The following is a 21138-nucleotide window of genomic DNA, read 5'->3' on the forward strand; positions in this document are numbered from 1 at the left end:
AAGACAAAAATTAGCCAGGCATGGTGGCACGCGCCTGTAGTCCCAGCTACTTGGGAGGCTGAGGCAGAAGAATTGCTTGAACCCGGGAGGTGGAGGTTGTAGTGAGCTGAGATCCCGCCACTGCCCTCCAGCCTGGGCGAGTTGAGACTGTCTCAAAAAAGGAAAATGAAAAAAAAAAAGAGAGAGAAAGGAGAGACAGAGAAACAGAGGCAAAGGGAGGGGAAGTCAGCAGCAACAATTAGCACAGTAGGGTGACAGGTGACAGGTGACAGCTTCTTGTTCACCCGCCCCCACCCAAAAAAGAGCCCAGGTTCATTGTCAAAACGAGTTGCTAGTCTGTGTCCCTTAAGGCACAGGTTGGGGGAGCTGGTCTGGGGCTCCAACGACGTTAGAGTGTGTGAGTGTGTGAGTGTGTGTGTGTGTTACACTGTCTTGCTCTGTTGTCCAGGCTAGAGTGCAGGGTTGCAACCACAGCTCACTGCACCCTTGGCCTCTCAGGCTCAAGTGACCCTCCTGCCTCCGCCTCCTGAGTAGCTGGGACTACAGGCATGCATTACCATGCTGGCTAATTTTTTAATTTTTTGTAGAGGTTGGGTCTTGCTGTGTTACCCAGGCTGGTGGTGTTGAACTCCTAGGATTAAACAATTTATTCAGAAGCAACACCATCCAAGAACACCAAGAGAACTTTACGGAGCAAATGTTTTATTTAATAAGTTATAAGATACAATTTACAGTCGGTGTTTGATTCCAGTTTGGCTTCCATGTCCCAGCTTACAATACCCGTGGTCCTTTCACATCAGGCTTCGGGCTGCTCCAGTTTCTGGAGGGTGGGCTTTTACCCCCAACACTCGCCCCAGATGCTACACCCGCCACAACAGTGGCCACTTCCTCAGGACTAAACAGCAAACCCTAAAGGTCCGCCTGCCCAGACCACACTACACATTTGGGCTCAGGCAACGTCCCTGACGCTTTAACCTCATTCCAAAGCCAGCTCAGGTCTGCAGAAGGCAGGCAAAATTCCCTACACCTCATTTCTGTATTTCTGCACCACACAGCTCTCACCGTTTCTGCTAAATGGTGAAAAGACCACCAATAAGCTGCTGCCCTTCCTCTTCCCCACCATTCCCAACTTTCAGGCCAAAGATCGGCAGGAGTTTCATTCTTTCCTGTCTGTACAGATCACTATTTTCCAGAAAAAGTGAGCCATGAGGCTGGCTGGGGCGGGTGTGGAGTGTTAAGTCAAGGGACGGGCCTTGGGATGAGGGCGCTAATCCATGGGCCCCCTGAGGTCACTTTAAACATTTTGGTAAGACTCCCCAGGCCGATGAAAGGCCGGAGCATGTGCTAAAAACAAGGGCTAGTGTTGGTTAAAAGGAATCTTTGGCAAGTGGGGAACTGCTTGCCACTGCAGAATTTCTTCAGACCTGGGAAGGGACTGAAACGGACTTGGAAAACTAAAGCAAACCATGACTGCTGGGATGGTCTCGTGTGGTGACTCTGCAAGAAATAATCATCAGAGCGAGGGTACAGGTACTTGGGAGACATGTGGGCCCGGCTGCCACCACATCCACTCTGCCCTCTGAGAAGCGTAAGAAGGCCACAGAGCATGGTGGTATTGGCAGTGAGGAGCAGTAAAGCAGCGCTAGTGATCTAATAGCCAAATACATTAACATGGGCACTGAAAGAGATTAAGCTGATTTTAAGTCATCCCCTTTGCTAAATGACAACCAAACTAGGTGTCCCCCTTTTCTCTGCCCACCTTCCCCTAGCCTTGTTTCATAAATGCTGAGGAGCGAACCAGCAGCTCAGGCTAACCAGTTTTGTTTTTCTGAAACGTCAGTCTCATCGTGTGCCCGGTCTGTCTGCTGCAGTGGGTGATCTGTTCCACCAAGAGTTCTGGTTGGCACCTAGTGTACTTGGGATCTTCTCAGCCCACTGAACAAGCTTCCATTTCTCAAGATTCTCCAACATATCCCTCAAGAGTCCAGTCTAGGACTTATTTCTGAAGGCACTTTAGAATAGCAATATTTTAGGGATGGGGTTTCAGCCCCACAAACAGGCTGGAGGGCTTTGTATAAAATGAATTACAAACAAGCAACAAAAGCAACCACAAGAACTCTCCCCAGGATGTGAGAAAACTGTTTTAAGGCACTGTGACATGAAAAGGGCTGCCAGGGATGTGTTCCTCCCCCCACTTCACAGCCAGCACATAATCGCCCCGCTCCTTGACGACGTATGTGACGTTGTATTGCTGGTTGCCTACATGCTTCATGGAGACCTCCTCGCAGGGGGTGGTGGGCCCATGGACCCCGATCAGCAGCATATTGGAGCCTAGGAGGCAAAAGAAGGTGGTTATTCCGTTCGGACGCGTCAGGACAGGCACAGGAAGAGGAGGGGGTGTGAGAGCCAAAGGGAAGGAGCTTCCGCCATAACGCTGGGGCCCCTGAGAGGTGGGAGAGTGTGGCAATTACAAGCAAAGGCTCATAGAGCCTGACGGTGTGGGTTCAAATCCCTGCCCTGCCACTTGCTACCTGGGTGACCTTGGACTGGAATCTCACCTCTCCCTAGCTCAGCGTCCCCATCTGTAAACAGGGAATGAGAACGACACATACCTCACGAGCTAGTTGTGAGGTTTAAGGAGTGATGGGTGTCAAACGCTAGCACATGGTAAGTGCTATTCTAAGCGTTAGCTGTGAGAATCTTCTTGTTTACTCTCACAGGCACCTTAAAGAAGGTACTTCCGAGAAGCGGAAACTGACTTTTGGAAAGAGATTTAATAACTTTCTGAGGTCACATGGCTAAATAAGTTTTATGAACAAACGAATGAATGAATGAATGAATGAAGTGGCAGTACCAGGTTTCCAACCCAGGTGTACTGGATGCCAGAACCCAGGCAACCGACCGTTGAAACCCAAATAAATACCCAAGTTCAAAAGGCAAAAGAGAAGAAAATCATTTAAAAATATTAAGTGCAGGAGAACAGGGTCATGAACATGGTTACTTGCAAACGGCTGGGTTACATGGGGGTAGGCACTGCAGGAGACCTCAGCAGGGAAGGCCAGTGTACCCAGGGGGTCCAGCCTGCCCCTGCCCCACCCCACCCTTGAAAAGGCCCAGACACCTACCAGCTTTGCTGCAGTCCACCAGGAAGGAACTCTTCTGGCCCACAAAGGCCTTCGAGAGCCCTGCCCCCTTAGAGGTCACCTTGCTGGCGTCCGAGGATGCCTTGGGAATGGCGCTATAGCAGGTCTCTGTAGAAGACCTGGTCACTGACTCCACCAGGATGGATGAGGTCTCATTGGCTGAGCCGGGGCTAACCAGACGCTGGCCTAAGATACAGGAGGGAGGGGGACAGGCGTGAATGGCCAGATCAAGAGGGGTCTCTCAGCCAGAGGACAGGCGAGTACCCTACATAGTAGCCCCAGGAGAGCCCGCGCACCCCAACCCTGCCCTGCCACTTGCTGGATACAAAAGCCACCACACCCATATCTCACACCGACAATGTCTTCTAAACCCCTGCGGTCCCACTCCCTTACAACTAGGATCTGGCTTTCTGGGCAAATGGATGAGTCTGGCCTTGGCTGACAAGGCCTAGAACCTCCCAATCCCCCCAGCCCCCACCCCCCCCAAAGATGTGCCGGTGGAATTCACATCTTTCTATTTACGTAAAATAGTCTATGTATAAGCAGAGTAAAATTTGGGATGACATATAATGAAATATCGAAAAATGATTCTGTGGATGAGAAAGGATGATTTTTCTACGTGAATTTTCTAATTTTTCTGCGAGGAAACTACATCCTTTACGTAACAGTGAATCATGGTGTGTGGAAGGGAGTTACTACAGTGTTGATGGTGGTTACCTTGGGTGGTGGCTGTGAACTGCTTTTCATAGTTTGGTATTTTTTCCGGTGTTTTGGAGGAGACACATTTTTATAAGTATAATAAAACCTTTTGATTATTTTTAAAGTGAAAATTAGAAATGAGGGGATTTTTCAGGCCCTGATCTAAACAAATACATAAGATTTCAATATCTATTCTTTCCTGTTAGAGACAGAAAACTACCTAACATGTTTTTGCAACTTCTGCACGCTCCACTCTGTGGACTTTTGTAAGTTTCAAACACTGCCCTCTGCCATCTCATACTATTTACTGACATTCAAAGTAGCTTTAACACATCTAAAACCATCCATAGTTTCCGCTATGATTGATCTGACAAAACCAGCTCCCCAGGAAGGGAGAGTAACTCCGAAGGTAGCTGATCGTTACCTGTCACCTTGGCCTTGAAGGGACTGCCCACAATGTGGTTGGGCCCACCGTATTTGACGCCGATCAGGTAGTTACCAGGAGCCATGGGGGTGTACATGACTTTGTACCCTTCAGGTGTTTCCTGGCAATCCATTTTCACCTTGGACGGGCCTTCGATGGTGACAGATAATGTCCCCGGACCTGCTCGGGTGGTGTTAATAAAGAATTCCGACTGGATACCTGGGAGAAAGGAATAGAAAATGCTGTGTTGATGGCTTGGAGGGCTTTCCCAAGAGCACTGAGGCCGTGGTGGGGGACACACATAGGTCCCCTCACACAGAGCTCACCCTGGTGGCATGGGAACCCACCGACACTAGCTCTGAACTTCTGGCAGAGAAAACCTCAGGTCCTGCAGGGTGAGGGCTCCCTTTTCCAGGCCAAGGCAGGAGGAGCATGGCTGACATTTCGCCCACAAGCACCAACAGCCTGGACACCCTGTTCTCTCCTCCGGGCATAAGCCATTGTGGTTGAGGGTGAGAAGCCTGAGTCACACTGTGAGCCTGAAATGCTGCTTCAGCCACCAGAGCCCAGCTCTCCCTCCAGGGGTGTGGGGGAGGCGTGGGCCCCTCTGACCGTCCTTTCTTCTCTGAGTAGACTTGGAGAAGCCAGGGAGGCCAAGCATCTCCTCCCTTCCTCCTCAGCCCTCACCCCAGGCACTGTGCTACAGACTGGGCACAGCCACTGTGACCTGCCAGCCCACCCACTTTGCTGTGAATTCCAGCAACAAGTACAGAACAAAACAGCAGCTCCTGATGACGGGGCATGTGTGCCCCACTCGGGCTCCGGGTCCTGTGCACAACACCATTTACACATGTGATATGGAATCCTTTCCGTGATTCCTGCTTCACAAATGACTCTGTGGCTCAGGGAGGGGGCCAGTCATGCTACACAACTAGAAAGTGGTAGAGCTCGGTTTGAACGATGTCTGCATGGCTCTGGTGCCAGGCTCATCTCTTGACCCCTGGATGGACAGTGGAGCTGCCTCAGATCCCCTAACTGCAGCCCTGAAACAACTTAGCTGGTCCAGGGAGAGCCTCCTTCAGTCATCAGGCCTGGCACATGCCCGCTACAGTGCCCTCTATGGGGCATGCCTGGCATAGCATCCCCAGGCAGGGCTGTGCTTCTGCCAGAGCTCCAGACACTGCCCCAGCTGGGAAATATTTTGGTTTAATTATAGCTCCTAGTCCAGAGAAAGAATTATTGTTCTGGATATCAATAAAACAAAAGAGCTGCTATCGTGCGACTCTCAAACACAACCCAGCTGTTCCTGGAAGCTCGTGAGGCTCCTGTCCCAAGGTCCACCCTCCCCACTATCTCAACCTCATCACGGTATCTAATCTGTGCAGCCAAGAAGCCCCTCAAGCAGCAGCTCTGAGGCCAGGGGCTATGTAGGGAAGAAGCGGGAGGTGAGCAACAAGGAGACAGTGTGTCCATCCAGGAAGCAGCTGTAAGGTGACGATAAGGAAAGATATTTTATTGATTGATTGATTGAGATACAGTCTCGCTCTGTTGCCCGGGCTGGAGTGCAGTGTCATGATCTCGGCTCACTGCAACCTCTGCCTCCCAGGTTCAAGCGATTCTCCTGCCTCAGCTTCCTGAGTAGTTGGGATTACAGGCATTCACCACCATGCCCAGCTAATTTTTGTATTTTTTCAGTAGAGACAGGATCTCGCCATGTTGGCCAGGCTGGTCTCGAACTCCTGACCTCAAGTGATCTGCCCACCTTGCTCTCCCAAAGTGCTGGGATTATAGGCATGAGCCAGGGCACCCGGCTTTATTATTAATATTTTTTTTGAGATAAAGTCTTCCTCTGTTGCCCAGGTTGGAGTACAGTGGCATGATCACAGCTCACTGCAGCCTCAATCTTCCAGGCTCAAGCCATCCTCCTGCCTCAGCCTCCAAAGTAGCTGGGACTTCAGGCATGCACCACCACACCTGGCTAATTTTTAATTTTTTTTGTAGAGATGGGGTTTTGCTGTGTTGCCTGGGCTGGTCTCAAACTCCTAGGCTCAAGTGATCCTCCCACCTCCACCTCCCAAAGTGCCAGAATTACAGGTGTGAGCCACTGTGCCAGGCCAAAAATGTATTTTTAAAGTGAAGTTGAAATGATGTGGCTGCAGGGGAAAGTTCCACCATTTTTTAACAAGCTGTTTCATTCCTAAGTTCGTCTTTAATTTTTTTTTTTTTTTTTTTTTTTTGTAGAGATGGAGTTTTACTATGTCACCCAGGCTGGTCTCAAACTCCTGGGGCAAGCAATCCTCCTGCCTTGGCCTCCCGAAGTGGTTGGATTACAGGCATGAGCCACCGCACCCATTTGGCCCTAATGCAATATTTTGACCAACCAAAAATCAGTTCATCTTGACTGTGAGGGTCCAAAAGGGCAGGGAAGACAAGGTGGGAACAGATAAATCAGGGGTTATGGGACAAGAGCTACTACTTGGCTGTTACCTCCTCTACGGCTCCAAACAAGCCTATTAGGTGGGTCCCGTTATTATTCCTGTTTTGCGGGAAAGGAAGCAGAGGCACAGTGAAGTCAGATAATTCATCTGGAGTCACACGGCTGGGGACCAGCAGAACTGGGATTTAAACATAAAGTCTGTCCAACTTGGAGCTAAAGCACTTACCTGAGAGAAGATGGAAGAAAAAAATCCACAAGCAGAAGTCTGTCACCACTGCCTCTAGCTACAACCTGTATCTGACACCACAAAACATCTCTGGGCACGGCAGTCTTCCCCCACCCCCTCAAATATGTCCGGCCCAGTTCCTATGAGTTTAATGCACGTTACATGCAGTACCGCTTGTTCTTCAAGGCAGGTAAGGGGATAGAAGGAGGGAAGGAGGCCCTTCTGGTATACCCCGAGCATACTAGGGTTCCTGGATCATTTTATTAGGAAAATTGCTCAGCGGCTCCAAAGAATCTGGAGCTCCCTGGTCTATCTCCCAGCCTCTCAAGCCTCCTCCAGCAGGGTCCCGCCTCAAATTCTCCACATTCCTCTATTCCAAAATCTACAGAATGGACCATTTAAAGCTTGAGCCAAGAGATACAGCAAACTCACCCATAAAAACAGAGGGAGGTTTGCTTTGTTCAGAAGGTCAGGATACTGGGCACTCTGGCAGCCGAGCACAGATACCTTTTCATTCCATGCACACTGCAGCTGTGTAATCTCAGAATGGATATTTAGGGAAAGGCTTGGGAGCAGGAGGGCTGGAAAAACAAGACGCCTTCCCTGTGACAAGAGCAATATTTACACAGGGTTTGAAGCAGGCGGTTCTGTACCTCTCCCCTCCTGGCTGGGAGCTTCCCTGCAAGAGCAGCTCCTTCTCTCAGCAGCGTCCAACACTTGCAGAGCACAGCCTGAAACCTAAGCTCCCAAAAAGGTGTGCGAACAGCCAAAAGGAAATGGGAGAGGGCCCAGGCACAGCGGCATGAGCCAGCAGGAAGGTGAGATGCTTCCTGGCCAGTGTGGGAGACCCCAGCAGCTGCTGTGGGGCCTGGCCTGAAGCCTGCCACGCGCTCCAAGTGCCTAGAGGACCCCACTTGGGCCCTCAAAGGTAAGTAGCTTGGCAGGACCCAATTGCCAGTACTGCTGCCTGGAAAGTACTCCTGAGCAGCCGGGAGGACAGGGGTCCTGGTTTAGGACACCCCAAAGTGGGCTGGGGATGCAGTCACTGCCTCTGGGTGAGCCAGCCACTTAGAGAGCGGGCCAAGCTCGGGGGGTCAGCGCACAGGCTCTGAGGTCACAGATTTGGATTGATTCCTGGTTCTGCCTCCTCCCAGCTGACTGCTTTTTGGGGGAGTGTTTGTTTGGGGAGTGACTCAACCTCTGCATCTCACTTTCCAAATCTGTAAAATGGACATCACTTACGGTAAAATGACACCATGCCTTTCACAAAAGGCAAGCTGCAGGCCCAGAGTTCAGGGTGGAGCCAGACTGGATTTGCCTGGGGAGTCTGGCAGCACTCACACCACCCCTGTGGGTGGCTTTGCTGAGGCCACTGCTTTGGTCAGAGTCCCGGGCAGCCTGCCAGCCCACCAGTCACTCCTGCACCTGGAGAGGACCCCTTGGCCACACAGGACACTTGCTCCTGGGGCTGGATGCCAGGCAACCATGCAGCCACTCACCCCTCACCCCTGGGAGGCAAGTCTGCTCTATCCCACTCTCCTTATGCAGGGTGGGGGTACACACACGAGAGACTCAAGAAACCCGGACATATTGCTTTCCCAAGGGGGTCCAAAGTAACACCAAATGCAAACATGCCCCAGTGAGTCCACACTGCGCACTTCCCCTGCAGAGACTAAGGACCAGCTCTCCACCCTGGCAGCCTCCATAACAGTGACGCACTCACTGCACGCCACCCGATTCCACCTGTTCAAATAGCTGTGATTCACAGCAGGAATTCTCACATAGCCAGGAAAAGGAGGGGAAGATCTGTTCTGACATGGAAAGATCTTTAAGAGGTCAAAGCAAAAACACAAGCTGTATCACAGTAGATGCAGTAAGATTCCTTCTGTAAGACAAAAACAAAACTCTGTGTCTGCTTGTCTAATGAACCGATTAGCTAACCAACCCAGCAACCAAGAATGAAGACAATGAGATGACAGACAGGGCGAAGGCCCTCCTTTCCTGGAACCGTTTGCTTCTGGACCCAGGTGGGGGAGGAGGAGAGAAGATGGAGTGAGTCCCACTTGATTTACTTCTTCACTGCCTGTATTTTTCACAATCAAACATGTCCCATCTGTGGCAAAGAAAAATAAATTGCAATGGGTCCAAAAAGCTTCAGAATTCTTTGACCATTTCAGTCTTTTCTCCTCCTCCATTAAGATCTGAGAGTAAAAAGAGGAGGAGATAGGCTGGGACAGGTCTTACTGCTGCTTCAGTGCACTTCTGGGGGCCCGGTACCATGAAAGAACAGATGGGTAGGAGCCCCCTTGGATGCATCATGAATTCTGTGTAGGCAAAGAAACCCTCAAAATTAATGACACTGTGCTGTGTTCCCTGACTATCAGCATCCTGTTCTGAAAGTCAAGAAACCTGGCAGAGGAAGAAATCTGAATCACAACTAACAGTAATGAGGTGTGATAACACAGCCATCAAGCTCTCACTCTGAATTTACCACGGGCCAAACCGCAACTCCCAAAACAGCTTTGGACAGCAAGCGCCTCCAAAGTGTGCATGACCCCAGTTTCCATGGGAAGCACGTGTAAAAAGCTTCCATGGGGCTTGAGGATTTCCATCTGGCTTGTCCCTGGAGCTGGTTCAGTTAAGGCTTCAAGAAGCAGAGGAGTGGGTTACCTGTGGTGCCCCCTTCGAGTCCTGCGCCGTAGGCGGACACCAGGGCAGGGTTCCCCGCTTGTCCGGGCTCCCCAACGCGCACTTTGAAGGGGCTTCCAACCACGTGGCTCCCATTGAACTTGACATCGATGGTGTGAACACCATTCTCATGAGGGATGAAGCGAACAGCATACTTATCTAGAAGAATTAGCAAAGGCACAGGGTGAAATCAGGCAAATGGACGCCCCCGAGTTCAGTGAGGACAAAGGATGGAGGCCAACCCGAGATGGCCCACTTAAAATCAGCAGTTCTACAGGGAGCCTGGCACTCAGCATCCTGGATTTCAGAACCAGACGGATCCCCCTGGGTATCCCTCATCAGCCCAAAGAAAAACACATCCACATCACAAATCCTATAAACACAGGACAAGACTCTGACCCCTGCCTCAGAAGAACCGTTCCTTTCTTCAGAAAACCTCACTTTTTGAATGTGAAATTCCGTGAGTGCTGTTACTAATCCTGTCGTGAGATGAATCTCATTTCACCAAAATTAAATGATGTTTTTCCACTAAAACGATGATAAAAGTTGAAGACACATCACTCTGAAATTGGAAGACCTCACCACTTAAGGCTCCACAGTGGCCTACTCAGCTGAACTCTAGGTTACTACCCTTCACTTCGTTCATCCATTGCGGGGGTTCAGGTTTTTTTGAAACGTTGGGAGATGGCCATTCTAACTACGGTTGAATGTCTCTGTTTTGGGAAGGTTTAACAAGAAATAAAAAAGAATATATATGAAGGGAAAAAAGAAAACCTCGCTTCTTCTACTTCTCTATTTGGCCAGTTGAAGGGGAAAAAATGGTTTCAACTGGCATTCATGCTCCTTAATTAAGCTCAAAGCTAGGAACTGCCCCACAGGGCAGGTTTTTGGCTGTGCGTTTGGGTCACAGCATGTAGCAAGGTAATCTGTTAACTGAAATGGGCACCTAGAACATCTACCCATTGTGCACCACCTGACCACCACTTCCTCCTTGAAGCCCTCCTGCCCAGGGTGCAGAGCCTGTTCTCCTCCTACCTCTCCAGGTAGTCTCTCAGTCTCTCCCTGGCTCCTAGGACTTTTCATCCCTCTCAGAATTTGTGTTCCCCAAAGCTCTTCTCCCTGCCTCTGGAGGTCTCCACAGAGGTGCATCTCCATGGAGCTGTGCACCCTACATCCTTTGGCACTGAATATCCCCCAACAGTCCCCTAGCTAGGTCCCCATCTGCCTCCCTTAAAGCCAATCTGCTTTAGGGGAAGCCGGCTCTACTGCCACGTCCAAGTGTGGTCCCTGAGTAGATCAGGGAAAAATCCTTCGCTAAGCCTTTGTCAGTGAACACATGGCACTTCTTTAGCCACAGGCAATGACTCAGCAGTGGTCATGTGTCCAGGTCAGTGAGATGGGAAGGGAGATGTGCTGGAGACTTCTGGGAAAGGAGCCTCTCGACTTCTAAGAGTCCTGAGATGATTCTTAACTGATGTGGCGTGAAGGTGGGACATCTGGTGCTGCTGGAGCCATCCTGCCATCAAGAGGAAGGCCAGCCTCAGAACCAGCCCACAAAGCAGAACAGCAGAGATATTTGAGGCCTTGCAGGGCACAGCTCAATGACCAAATCAAATCGCTGAAACCCATCTTGGATCTCTTGAACTTTCCAGTTATGCAACTCACTGGGCCCCTTTATTGTGTGAGTTGGCTTGAGCTGGGCATCCTGTAATTTGCAATCAATAGTAACTGTGTCATGCTAATGATCTCATATATCTGTAGGGGTTCAAATCCTGCCTGGGGTGGAGCCAGCTTCTCCTGAAGCACATTGGCTTTAAGAGAAGAGGGAGGGTACCCAGTGAGGGACTGTTGGGGCTGAGGCCACCAAACCTCATAGTGATCTAGTAAACATCTCCATGTGGGTATCGGGGATCCTTCAAAACCCCTCAAAGCAAAATATTAAACCCTTTAAGGCCCTGACCAATCCTCACCCACCCTCTGCCTGGCTGGCCCTAGTTTTGATAACTGTACTGTCATCTGCTGCCCAATCACTAAGCTACATGGAACATTTTGGAATGGGTTCTCTCTCTCATTCTCTATGGCTACCATAGCTCTCTGGCCTTCTCCATTTCCAGTGCTGCTGCTTTCTCAAATGGACCACTCTGGGAGCACCAGCTCGCCACCTGGCCTTTCAGACTAAAACCGGGATCTGACCCCATCCTTCCTACTTGTTCCTCCTGAGGCTCCCCACTGCCCTTTCTGCCTACTGGGAAACACAGATCTCAATGTTCACACAGAGCCTACATTTCTTTTTCTTCCTTTTCGAGACAGGGTCTTGCTGCATTACCCAGGCTGGAGTACAGTGGCATGATCACAGCTCACAGCAGTCTCGACCTCCTGGGCATAAGCAATCCTCCCACCTCATCCCTCACAAGTAGACTACAGGTGTGTGCCACCATGCCTGGCTAATTTTTTTTACTTTATTTTTGTAGAGACGGGGTCTCACTATGCTGCCCAGGCTGGTCCCAAACTCCTGGGCTCAACTGATCCAAAGTGCTGGGATTACAGATGTGAGCCACCATGCCTGGTCAGAGCCTAGATTTCCAACTACACTATACAAATATAGCCAGGCACACAACAAATGCCCTATAAGGCAGTGATCATAGGTCTCCCCCTCATACATCAAGGCCCACACCAAATGTCACCTCCTCTGAGAAGCCCTCCTGAATTCACCAAGGCAGAAACCATTTCTCTCTCCTGCTCTGACCATCTTCACCATTTGCTTCTCAGTTCTCCTGTGGTAATGGCGATCATCTGGGGTTATCGTCTGCTTTTTGGTCAGGACTTCACTAAACTGTGAGCAACTCTTTGAGCCCTATACCTTCCTTCAAGTTTCTGACACTTAATAAAGGTATTATGTTCACCGGTAACATTGTCTCTTTAAAGTTGATTAAATCAGATCATTCCATACACCAAGGCACCAAGCAAGAAAAATCTTAGGACATTAGGGCCTAGAGACCCAGATTTTCTTTTTTAATTTACAGAACATTAACCTACCTTTCCCTTAGAGTAAAGTGAGACCAAAGTGTGCTTACTCATGTCATAAGGTCAATGATATAATAAAAATCTGTAAGATGTTGTTACAATATGAAAGAAAAATCATGATGAATGTCATGCAAAAGGAATCTGAAAAACTAACAGAAAACAAAGCAGCATTTGTTTTTGTGTTGTGTGTGTATGCTTCTTTCTTTTTTTTTTTTTTTTTTTTTTTGAGACAGGGTCTCGCTCTGTCGCCCAGGCTGGAGTTCGGTGGCACAATCATAGCTCACAGCAGCCTTGGCCTCCCAGGTTAGTGCACTGCATCCCGCCCAGCATTTGTTTAAAAAACAAAGAAAGAACGAGAATTCTCTCCCAGGGTAAAGGGTCTGCCTATTCCTGGCACAGGTTTAAACGCGAATTTATAAACAACGCCTGGCAACAGCAAAGGGAATCCAGAGGCTCACTGGCAGTAATGAAACTGATCAGCCCTCCTTTGGGACGCACATTTACAAGAACATTCTGCTGGAAAGCGCTGGTGCTGGGACCCCCCAGCAGGCCTCCTGCTCACCTGGCTCCAGCTCAGACACGTGGCACTCCTCCACGGCTCCAGAGGGGCTGTGCACCTTTGCATCAATCTTGCCTTTTGCGCCATTCAACCTTATAGCAAAGGATGCTGGCTGATTAACTTTTAATCCCGATTCCTGAGAATTTAATACATTAGACAGGTTATGGCCCTCGGCGTTCCTGTTCAGTGGCACACACTGACCCTACCCAAAACTCTGGGTGACAGTTCTCATGCAAATAGGCCCAGAATGTTTTTCTATATAACATATGACAACAAAAGAGCAGGTGAGCCATTCTGCATTTTTAACGTAAGACAGCAGAGACGTGCATCTGCATGGTCTCCTATGCACACCATCTTGATACAGCCTGGAAGAGATGATTTCAAGAGATGATTGGATACTTGAGATATCCTGGTCAAAAGGACTATCATCTGAGCATTCAGAATAACACCTGTGCAGGTCAGAAAACCTAGTATGTTCCAGGTCAAAAAAGTATCCTCTTTTAGGAGGATACTGGCAGCTAACAAAGTCATGCACTCACGAACACAAACACAGTTTTATGTTATGCTGTTTGTTATCTCAAGGGCAGACCTGGAGGAACCTATTATAAAGGGCTACATGTGCAAAGAAGGCGGTATTCCACAGCAGTTAAGAATCAGCCCTGGATTTCCTACCATTTCCTAGCTATATATCCAGGTTGCCAAACCTCTTCGAGTCTTGGTTTCCTCATCTGTAAAATGGGCATAATAACGATCCATCTCGAGGGCTACTATACAGATCCAATTAAGCTGTGCATGCAAAACGTTCAGCACAGGGCCTAGCCCATACACAGAGAGGCTTGAAAACATAAGCTTATTATTAAATATTAATATGCATTTAGAGGTTTGTACCCCCACAAGAAGTCATAGGAAGACATAGCTTTTGCTCTTCTCTGGATCAGTTTCACTCCCCATACTTTGTCTTGGAAACTATCTCCTCTTCTGGGAGGAGGGGATCAGAAGTTCAGATGGTTAAGAACAAAGCTGAGCAACAACATTTGAGATATTTTAAGACTGGCCAATCCCGAACAGCAGCATTTTACAAGTCAGTAATTTTGATTTAGACTTGGTCAGACAGCCACTCCTCAGGCAATAACTCTAAAGCAGCATAGTTCACACTTTATGTGTAAGCAAACCATCTGGGAATCTTATTAAAATGCAGATTCTGATCCAGTGGGTCTGGGACTAAAGTTCTCAGGTGATGCTGAGGTCCAAGAACTGGTCCAAGCACCACATCTTCATGGCAAGGTCCCAAAGCTGCACTAGCTAATTTGGTAGTCACCAGCCACATGTGGACATATATACATATATTTCAATTTAATGCACTTAAATAAAACTAAACATCCAGCTCCTTGGTTCCTCTGGCCACATTTCAGATGTTCAATGGTCGCGTGTGGTTAGTGGCTATCATGCTGCACAGCATAAACTTGGAGCATTTTGATCACTGCAGAACCTACTATTGGACTGTGCTGCCCTAAGGGATAGAGACTGAGGAAGGAGGATGAAACACAGAATTAGAGAGTCTTTGATCACCAGATCACTCCCATCCCACCCCCACCCCAAATGCCAGCCTACTCCAATTTCCTAGAAAGTCTCAAAAGCAAGACAAAATGATACATGCCTCTCTTTGCTAACCAGCCCCAGATGTTGCTGCGTGGGCCTCTGCGAAATCTCTGATCAATAATTTACATATCACTCGGCATCAAATGACCCGGGAAGAACAGGGGGCGTGCTGATGTACACACCCCTCCTGCGGCAGCAGCTGGTTACAAAAGCTTGAGAAACAGCCTGCTGTATACTTACTGAAACATTTATGACCCAGCTATGATGAGAGGACTCTACAGAAAAGCTTCCTGGAGAGGATTTTTCCAAACCAGCTCCTTTTAGACAGCATAATTTACATTACCTGAATCCGCTTGCCACTAAATCCTCAAGAGGGAGATAAATGCCTCGGAAGATTCGAAAGAAATCTTCGAGATGCACGAGGGCAGCTCCTGCCCCCAACAAGTGCTGGGTTTATCTCCCTCTGTAGGTTTTAGTTAAGTCGGCCACAAAAGACACTTCTGTTAAGAAGCCTTTAAATGAAACACAAGAAAAACATCTACACCACAGTAACCAGTTAGTACCCTTGGTATTCTCTGGATGAGGCCGCTTCAATGTGTGGACTGAGTCTGGTCTGGGTTCTGTTTACGTCCCTAAATGAAAGACTAACATTTGGACTGGTGGTATCCCAGTTCCCCTCAGAGTAAGATTAGAATCTCAAATGTAAACCAAGTGTAGGGAACTAGAGCCAATGATATCACCGATCTTAGACATCAGATTGGATTTTAATGAATCCAATATTTTCAAGAACTGGGGGCAGCTCAAGGCTATTCAGAAACTCTTACCCAGAAATCATACTTTGGGATTTCAATGTTATTTCACAACTTAATTGCTACTCCCAATTCAGACACCTAATTATTTTTCAGTGTCCTGGGCAAAAACCCAGAGGCATCCCTGATGGTTCTTAGTTTGGCTGAAGGTGCTAGTGCAACCTTGAATTAAGTGACCTGTTTAGGACGAGGAGAAACGTTGCATCTCCTGGTATCCTAATGGGATGGACTATGCAACCGTGTGCCACAACGACAGGCGGGGGTTAGAGAGGTTGCAGTTAAGGGCACAGGTTCTGGCCGGGCACAGTGGCTCATGCCTGTAATCCCAGCACTTTGGGAGGTTGAGGGGGGTGGGGTGGATCACCTCAGGTCAGGAGTTTGAGACCAGCCTGGCCAACATGGCGAAACCCCATCTCTATGGAAAATACAAAAATTAGCTGGGTGTGACGGTGCATGCCAGGAGTCTCAGCTACTCAGGAGGCTGAGGCAGAAGAATCACTTGAACCTGGGAGGCAGAGGTTTCAGTGAGCCAAGATCATGCCACTGCACTCTAGCCTAGATGACAGAGTGAGACTCTGTCTCAACAACAATAACAAACAAACAAAAATACAGGTTCTGGAGCCACATTGCCTCTGCTCTGCCTCATACTAGCGGTTCCCAGTGGACAAAACCTCCTTGTACCTCTGTTTTTCCATCATTAAAACGGGGTCAAGAGAACCTACTTGTCAGGCCATTGCAAGGATTTCCTGAGGTAACACTGATAAAGCTCTTAACATAGTTCCCTGCACACTTATTGTAAATGAATCATAATAAATTGCAACTGACTTTCTTGAGGAAGGGCAGCCAACAACAGCAGGCTAAAACATCACTGCACTGTTATTTTTGTGTTGGTTTTGTTTTGAAAGCCCTTGTTATCCCTTAACCAATTATGAACAGGCTTCCTTTGTTTCTCTTAAATAAACCTTTAAAAACAAACTTGTCCCCAAACATTAAGGTGTGCTGTTGACTGTGGCTCTGTTTTTGCTCGCCCCAAGTGTCATCTGCCCTAAGTGTATGGGGAGTTGACTCTACCGCAGGAAAGCTCCCCAGTGACTGGGTGACATCTGTGGTCAAAATGTGAAAAGGGGCCTCAGCACCTAAGGGGACATTGAAGCGGCCTCAGGAGTCCAGGGGTCTCACTGGCGGCCTGTGGCCAAGGAGATGGATGCTTCCTTGCATCTCACCTGAAGGCTCATAACAGTGAGGCGGCGGGCGTCGTCAGAGGGCGCGATGACTGGCACCAGGTAGGGGCTTTCCGGAATGTGCTCATCATTGAACTTGATGGACACCTCGTAGTTACCTATGAGGACAGAAAAGTCCCATCATTTCAGAGACTCTGGACCCAGACTGGCCTCTTGCTTCTCACCAAGGGCTAAAATGCCTTCAGAGAGACCCAGCCCTCCTCAATGGCCACAGCTGATTGGTTAAGTGGGAGTTGCCTGGCTGAGGCTGGGCCAATATGATTTCCTTAGTGGGGCAAGGCCAGGGACTCTTAACCGGGGCCCACAGGGTCCCCAAATGGCCTGTGTATTGAATTCAGGAGATCCATGGACTTGAATGGGAAAAAAACTACATTTTAATTTTCACCATCCACTAACTGAAATTTACCATGTCCTTTCTTCAGAAATGTTGACAAGAAATCACAACACATTGTAAGTACATATTACTTACATCACCATTAAAAATTATAGATGTTGGCCGGGCGTGATGGCTCACGCCTATAATCCCAGCGCTTTGGGAGGCAGAGGTGGGCGGATCACGAGGTCAGGAGATCGAGACCATCCTGCCTAACACAGTGAAACTCCATCTCTACTAAAAATACAAAAAACATTAGCCAGGCATGGTGGCAAGCGCCTGTAGTCCCAGCTACTCAGGAGGCTGAGGCAGGAGAATGACATGAACCCGGGAGATGGAGCTTGCAGTGAGCCGAGATTGTGCCACTATACTCCAGCCTGGGCGACACAGCGAGCCTCCATCTCAAAAAAAAAAAAAAAAATAGATGTTTTTATGTCATTTTACAGTTATTTTGATATATCATTTTCACTTATTACTTTGCTACTTTGATGACAGTTAATACACTGTCACCAAATCTTATGATTTAATGTATTAATGAAGATATGCATGTTTCTATGTTGCATATTTGTTCTTATAAGATTTTGGTAACTGTATTTAGTATCATTGATTTCCTTTATAATGTGACATATTTCATTTTATGTGTTCGAAAACATTATCCCAAGAACAGTCCCCATAGGCTTTGCCAGATGGCAAGAGTTAATGGCACACAAAAGGTTAAGAACTCCTGATAGAGGGAGCTCAGATGCCAAGGTCACTCTTCTGGGGCAGCCAGCCAAGGTAGCCATAGGTGGGCAGACAAAGGCTGGTTGGTGGAAAGAATGGAGCAATTGAATGAAAGCAAGAAGCAGAGAGGCTAATGGAGAAAGACAAGAGGCAACTAGAACAAGCGTTCCCACCCTTAGGAGGTCTGGCCATGTATCTTGCAACTGGATTTCTAGGAGGCTCTCCCATGTGCCCATACACATAGAATCCTCATTGACTTCAGCAAACTTGATGGATTTCTGTTCCTTGCAACCTAACCAGGTTCAAACAAGGAAAATGTCCTCTTGTGAACCCTGAATACATACCAGGCTCTTGGGCAATATAAGACACACCGCACGACCCATTTTTATGGTCATCGAATGTAATCTCGGCCTTACTGGGGCCCTCAACAGCGATGGAGAGGCCTCCAGCACCTGCTTCCCGGGTCCAAATGCTGAATTCAGCTGAGAGCAAAGAGATACCTGGTTAGTGACTAAGCCCCACAGAGCCCCTGCCCCTCTTCTATTCTTGTTCAAACCTGCAGCGCTAGGTTTCATTTGTTGCTAGCCCTTTCCTCTTTCTCTCACCCTAAGGAGAAACCAAGCAAGGTCCATCATTGAAGTTTCCTAAGCATCACTAGTGATATCTAAATTCATAGGACATCTGGAGTACTCTGAAGACATCTTAACAGGCTGGGTGCAGCGGCTCATGCCTGTAATCCCAGCACTTTGGGAGGCCAAGGCAGGAGGGTCACGGGAGCCCAGGAGTTTAAGACCAGCCTGAGCAAGATAGTGGAACCTCATCTCTAACAAAAAAAGAAAGACAAAAATATTAAATAAAAATTTTTAAAAATGTGAATACATCCTAACCAAGCCAGAAAAAGATGAGAATGTTCCATTTTTTCCCCACAGATCTTCCCACCCAGCAGCAACCTTAGGAAAGGATGCTTACAGTCAGTTTTGTAGCTTTCTAGTGTGTTCCACAGAACATCAGCCCTGAAAGATGCTCTGGAAACAGTATTACTCTGCTCCCCAATTAGAGACTCAGATATACACTAATAAGTGACAGGCTCCAAGGAGGCTCCCAGCAAGAAACTTGTTTGGCTTTACGTGAGCAAAGCTTAGTCACAAAGTGTGCCAGGCTTAGTCACAGATGCCTTGTTTTAAAGAATGCCCCTTAATGCCACCTATCAGAAGTCTTCTCTTTCGAACAGGGCAAAAAAGTATGTGGGTGCCCACACCGCCTGGGTTCAACTCATATTCTTCCCAGGTGAAAATCCTGCCCAGAATGCTCACCTGGGACTCCCGCTTCTCCCCTCTCCAGGCCAGGGCCTCCTGCCCGCACCTTGTGGGCGCCTCCTTCACCAAGTGGCCCCACGGTGAACTGGAAGGGGCTGCCAGTGACGTGCTGCCCACGGTACTTGACGCTGACCGTGTGCACGCCCATCTCCTGGGGCACAAACCGGACGCAGTGTGAGTTCTTCCCCATGGGCACAATCTCTGCCTCAGTCACACGGCCAGAGGGGCTGGTGACGTGGGCCGACATATCACTGCTGTTGATTTCTGAAAGAGGGAGGGAGGTTGGGGGAGAGAAGAGGGTTAGGGCAAGGGCCTGAGACGGGGCAGGACATGCAGGGCAAGCAGCCGAGAGCAAGGTGTATGCAGCCCAGTGGACATGGGGTGCCCAGATTTCCTTCCCTTCAGGCTGGGTGCCTGCCCTCCTGTGGCCAGCATGGAGTGGGCAGGGACCTTCAGGCCACTCATGCTAGGGGCACTGAGACTTCTTGCCAAAGGTGACGTGGTCATCCATCATGCATAGATGGGCTCCTTTCCACAGGTAGGTAAGGGTAGAAAACAAGAGCCGTCATCCCTTACTGTCAAGAAGCTTTGGCATTTCTATTAGGCAACAAGACAAAGTTAGAGAAAAAGGTGAACATTCGTCAGTCCCAATGGCAAAAGGGAAACCATGCGTGAGCAAAGCTTTGAGCAAACCAAAGACCAGGGGCCATACTTTCAGAAAAGCAATGTCTCGGGTCATCAGCGCTAGGACACAAGACCATATCACTCTACGTGAGGTGCTCACGTCATGCCAACGACTATGCCTGTACTGCCGTGGTGAGGCCAGGTGGCCGCAGGCGGGGCACGGAGCACTGCCATCACCTAGAGCCAGTATGAAACTGCACCCTCCAGCCCCACAGGATCTGGGCAGAGCAGTTCATGACTCTGACCCCTGAGGACAGAAAAGGGAAGGGAGGTTGAAAAGAGGGTCACCCATGTTATGAACTGAATGTTTGTGTCCCTCCAAAATTCGAATATTGAAACCCTATCCCCAACAATGTGATGGGATTAAGAGGTGGGGCCTTGGGGAGGCAATTAGCATTAGATAAGGTCAGGAAAGTGGAATGACCCTGTGATGGGATCGGTGGCCTTATAAGTCTCAGACAGCTTGCTCCCTCTGCCCTCCAGTGTGTGATGATACAAGGGAACGCCGTCGGTCTTCAGCCTGGAAGAGGGCCCTCACCACAATCTGGCCGTGCTGGTACCTGATCTTGGACTTCCGGCCTCCACAACTGTGAGGCATACATTTCTGTTGGTTGCCACCTAGTTCATGTGATTTTGCTAAAGCAGCCCAAACTAACGACGATGCCCTGCAAAGCCTGGGTCTGGAGGACATCTGGTTAGTGAGCTGTCCTCCATTGAGGAGGAGGGGATCTCTGAGAGGATCATTTGGGTAATGTGGGGAAAACTGAGCCTCACCCAGAGTCATCTGGTACTAAGTAACTAAAATAATAACAAAATGGCCACGAGTTGGAAGAGACTTAAGAGAAAGGGTAAACATCCATGCTGCACAGATACTTGCTAGTTCCTCAAGAAACAAATAAACAAAGAACAGAACAGGTATTTTGCCAAATGAGAAATGTAAAGCAAATGAAAAGAAAACACAGTACACATCACTAGTAATTGAAGATATGAAACTGAATACTGGACACCGTATTTTTCCATCAGGTTGGCCAAAGTGAGAAGAGACAGCCCCAGCGCTGGTGGGGGAGTACGCAGAAATGTGGAGGGCGGTCTGCCAAGGTGTGGCAGCGTCTGAAATGCACCAGCCCGGCCCACTCCTGGGCATCCAGCCCACAGCCTGAGCACTGGGTGGCAAATGTCAGAGCAGCCCTGAT

General features: G+C 48.8%; 1 protein-coding gene across 2 annotated transcripts in view; it reads right to left on the minus strand.

Moving 5' to 3' along the window:
• Positions 1–685: 685 nt before the first annotated feature.
• Positions 686–21138, minus strand: part of FLNB (filamin B) — a 165088-nt gene continuing 144635 nt past the window's right edge. Inside the window, exons 39-46 of one of the 2 annotated variants that reach the window (XM_023200844.2) lie at positions 19259–19525; positions 18290–18427; positions 16832–16947; positions 13204–13336; positions 9600–9776; positions 4267–4485; positions 3126–3329; positions 686–2331 (exon numbers count right to left, since the gene is read on the minus strand). In XM_023200844.2, coding sequence (XP_023056612.2) covers positions 2144–2331; positions 3126–3329; positions 4267–4485; positions 9600–9776; positions 13204–13336; positions 16832–16947; positions 18290–18427; positions 19259–19525 — 1442 coding nt within the window. In that variant the 3' untranslated portion in view covers positions 686–2143. The remainder of the gene's footprint in view (positions 2332–3125; positions 3330–4266; positions 4486–9599; positions 9777–13203; positions 13337–16831; positions 16948–18289; positions 18428–19258; positions 19526–21138) is intronic. The other variant, XM_023200852.2, reaches the window with a different exon arrangement.

The sequence above is a fragment of the Piliocolobus tephrosceles genome, chromosome 2 (genome assembly GCF_002776525.5).
Source record: "Piliocolobus tephrosceles isolate RC106 chromosome 2, ASM277652v3, whole genome shotgun sequence".
Classification (NCBI taxonomy): Eukaryota; Metazoa; Chordata; class Mammalia; order Primates; family Cercopithecidae; genus Piliocolobus; species Piliocolobus tephrosceles.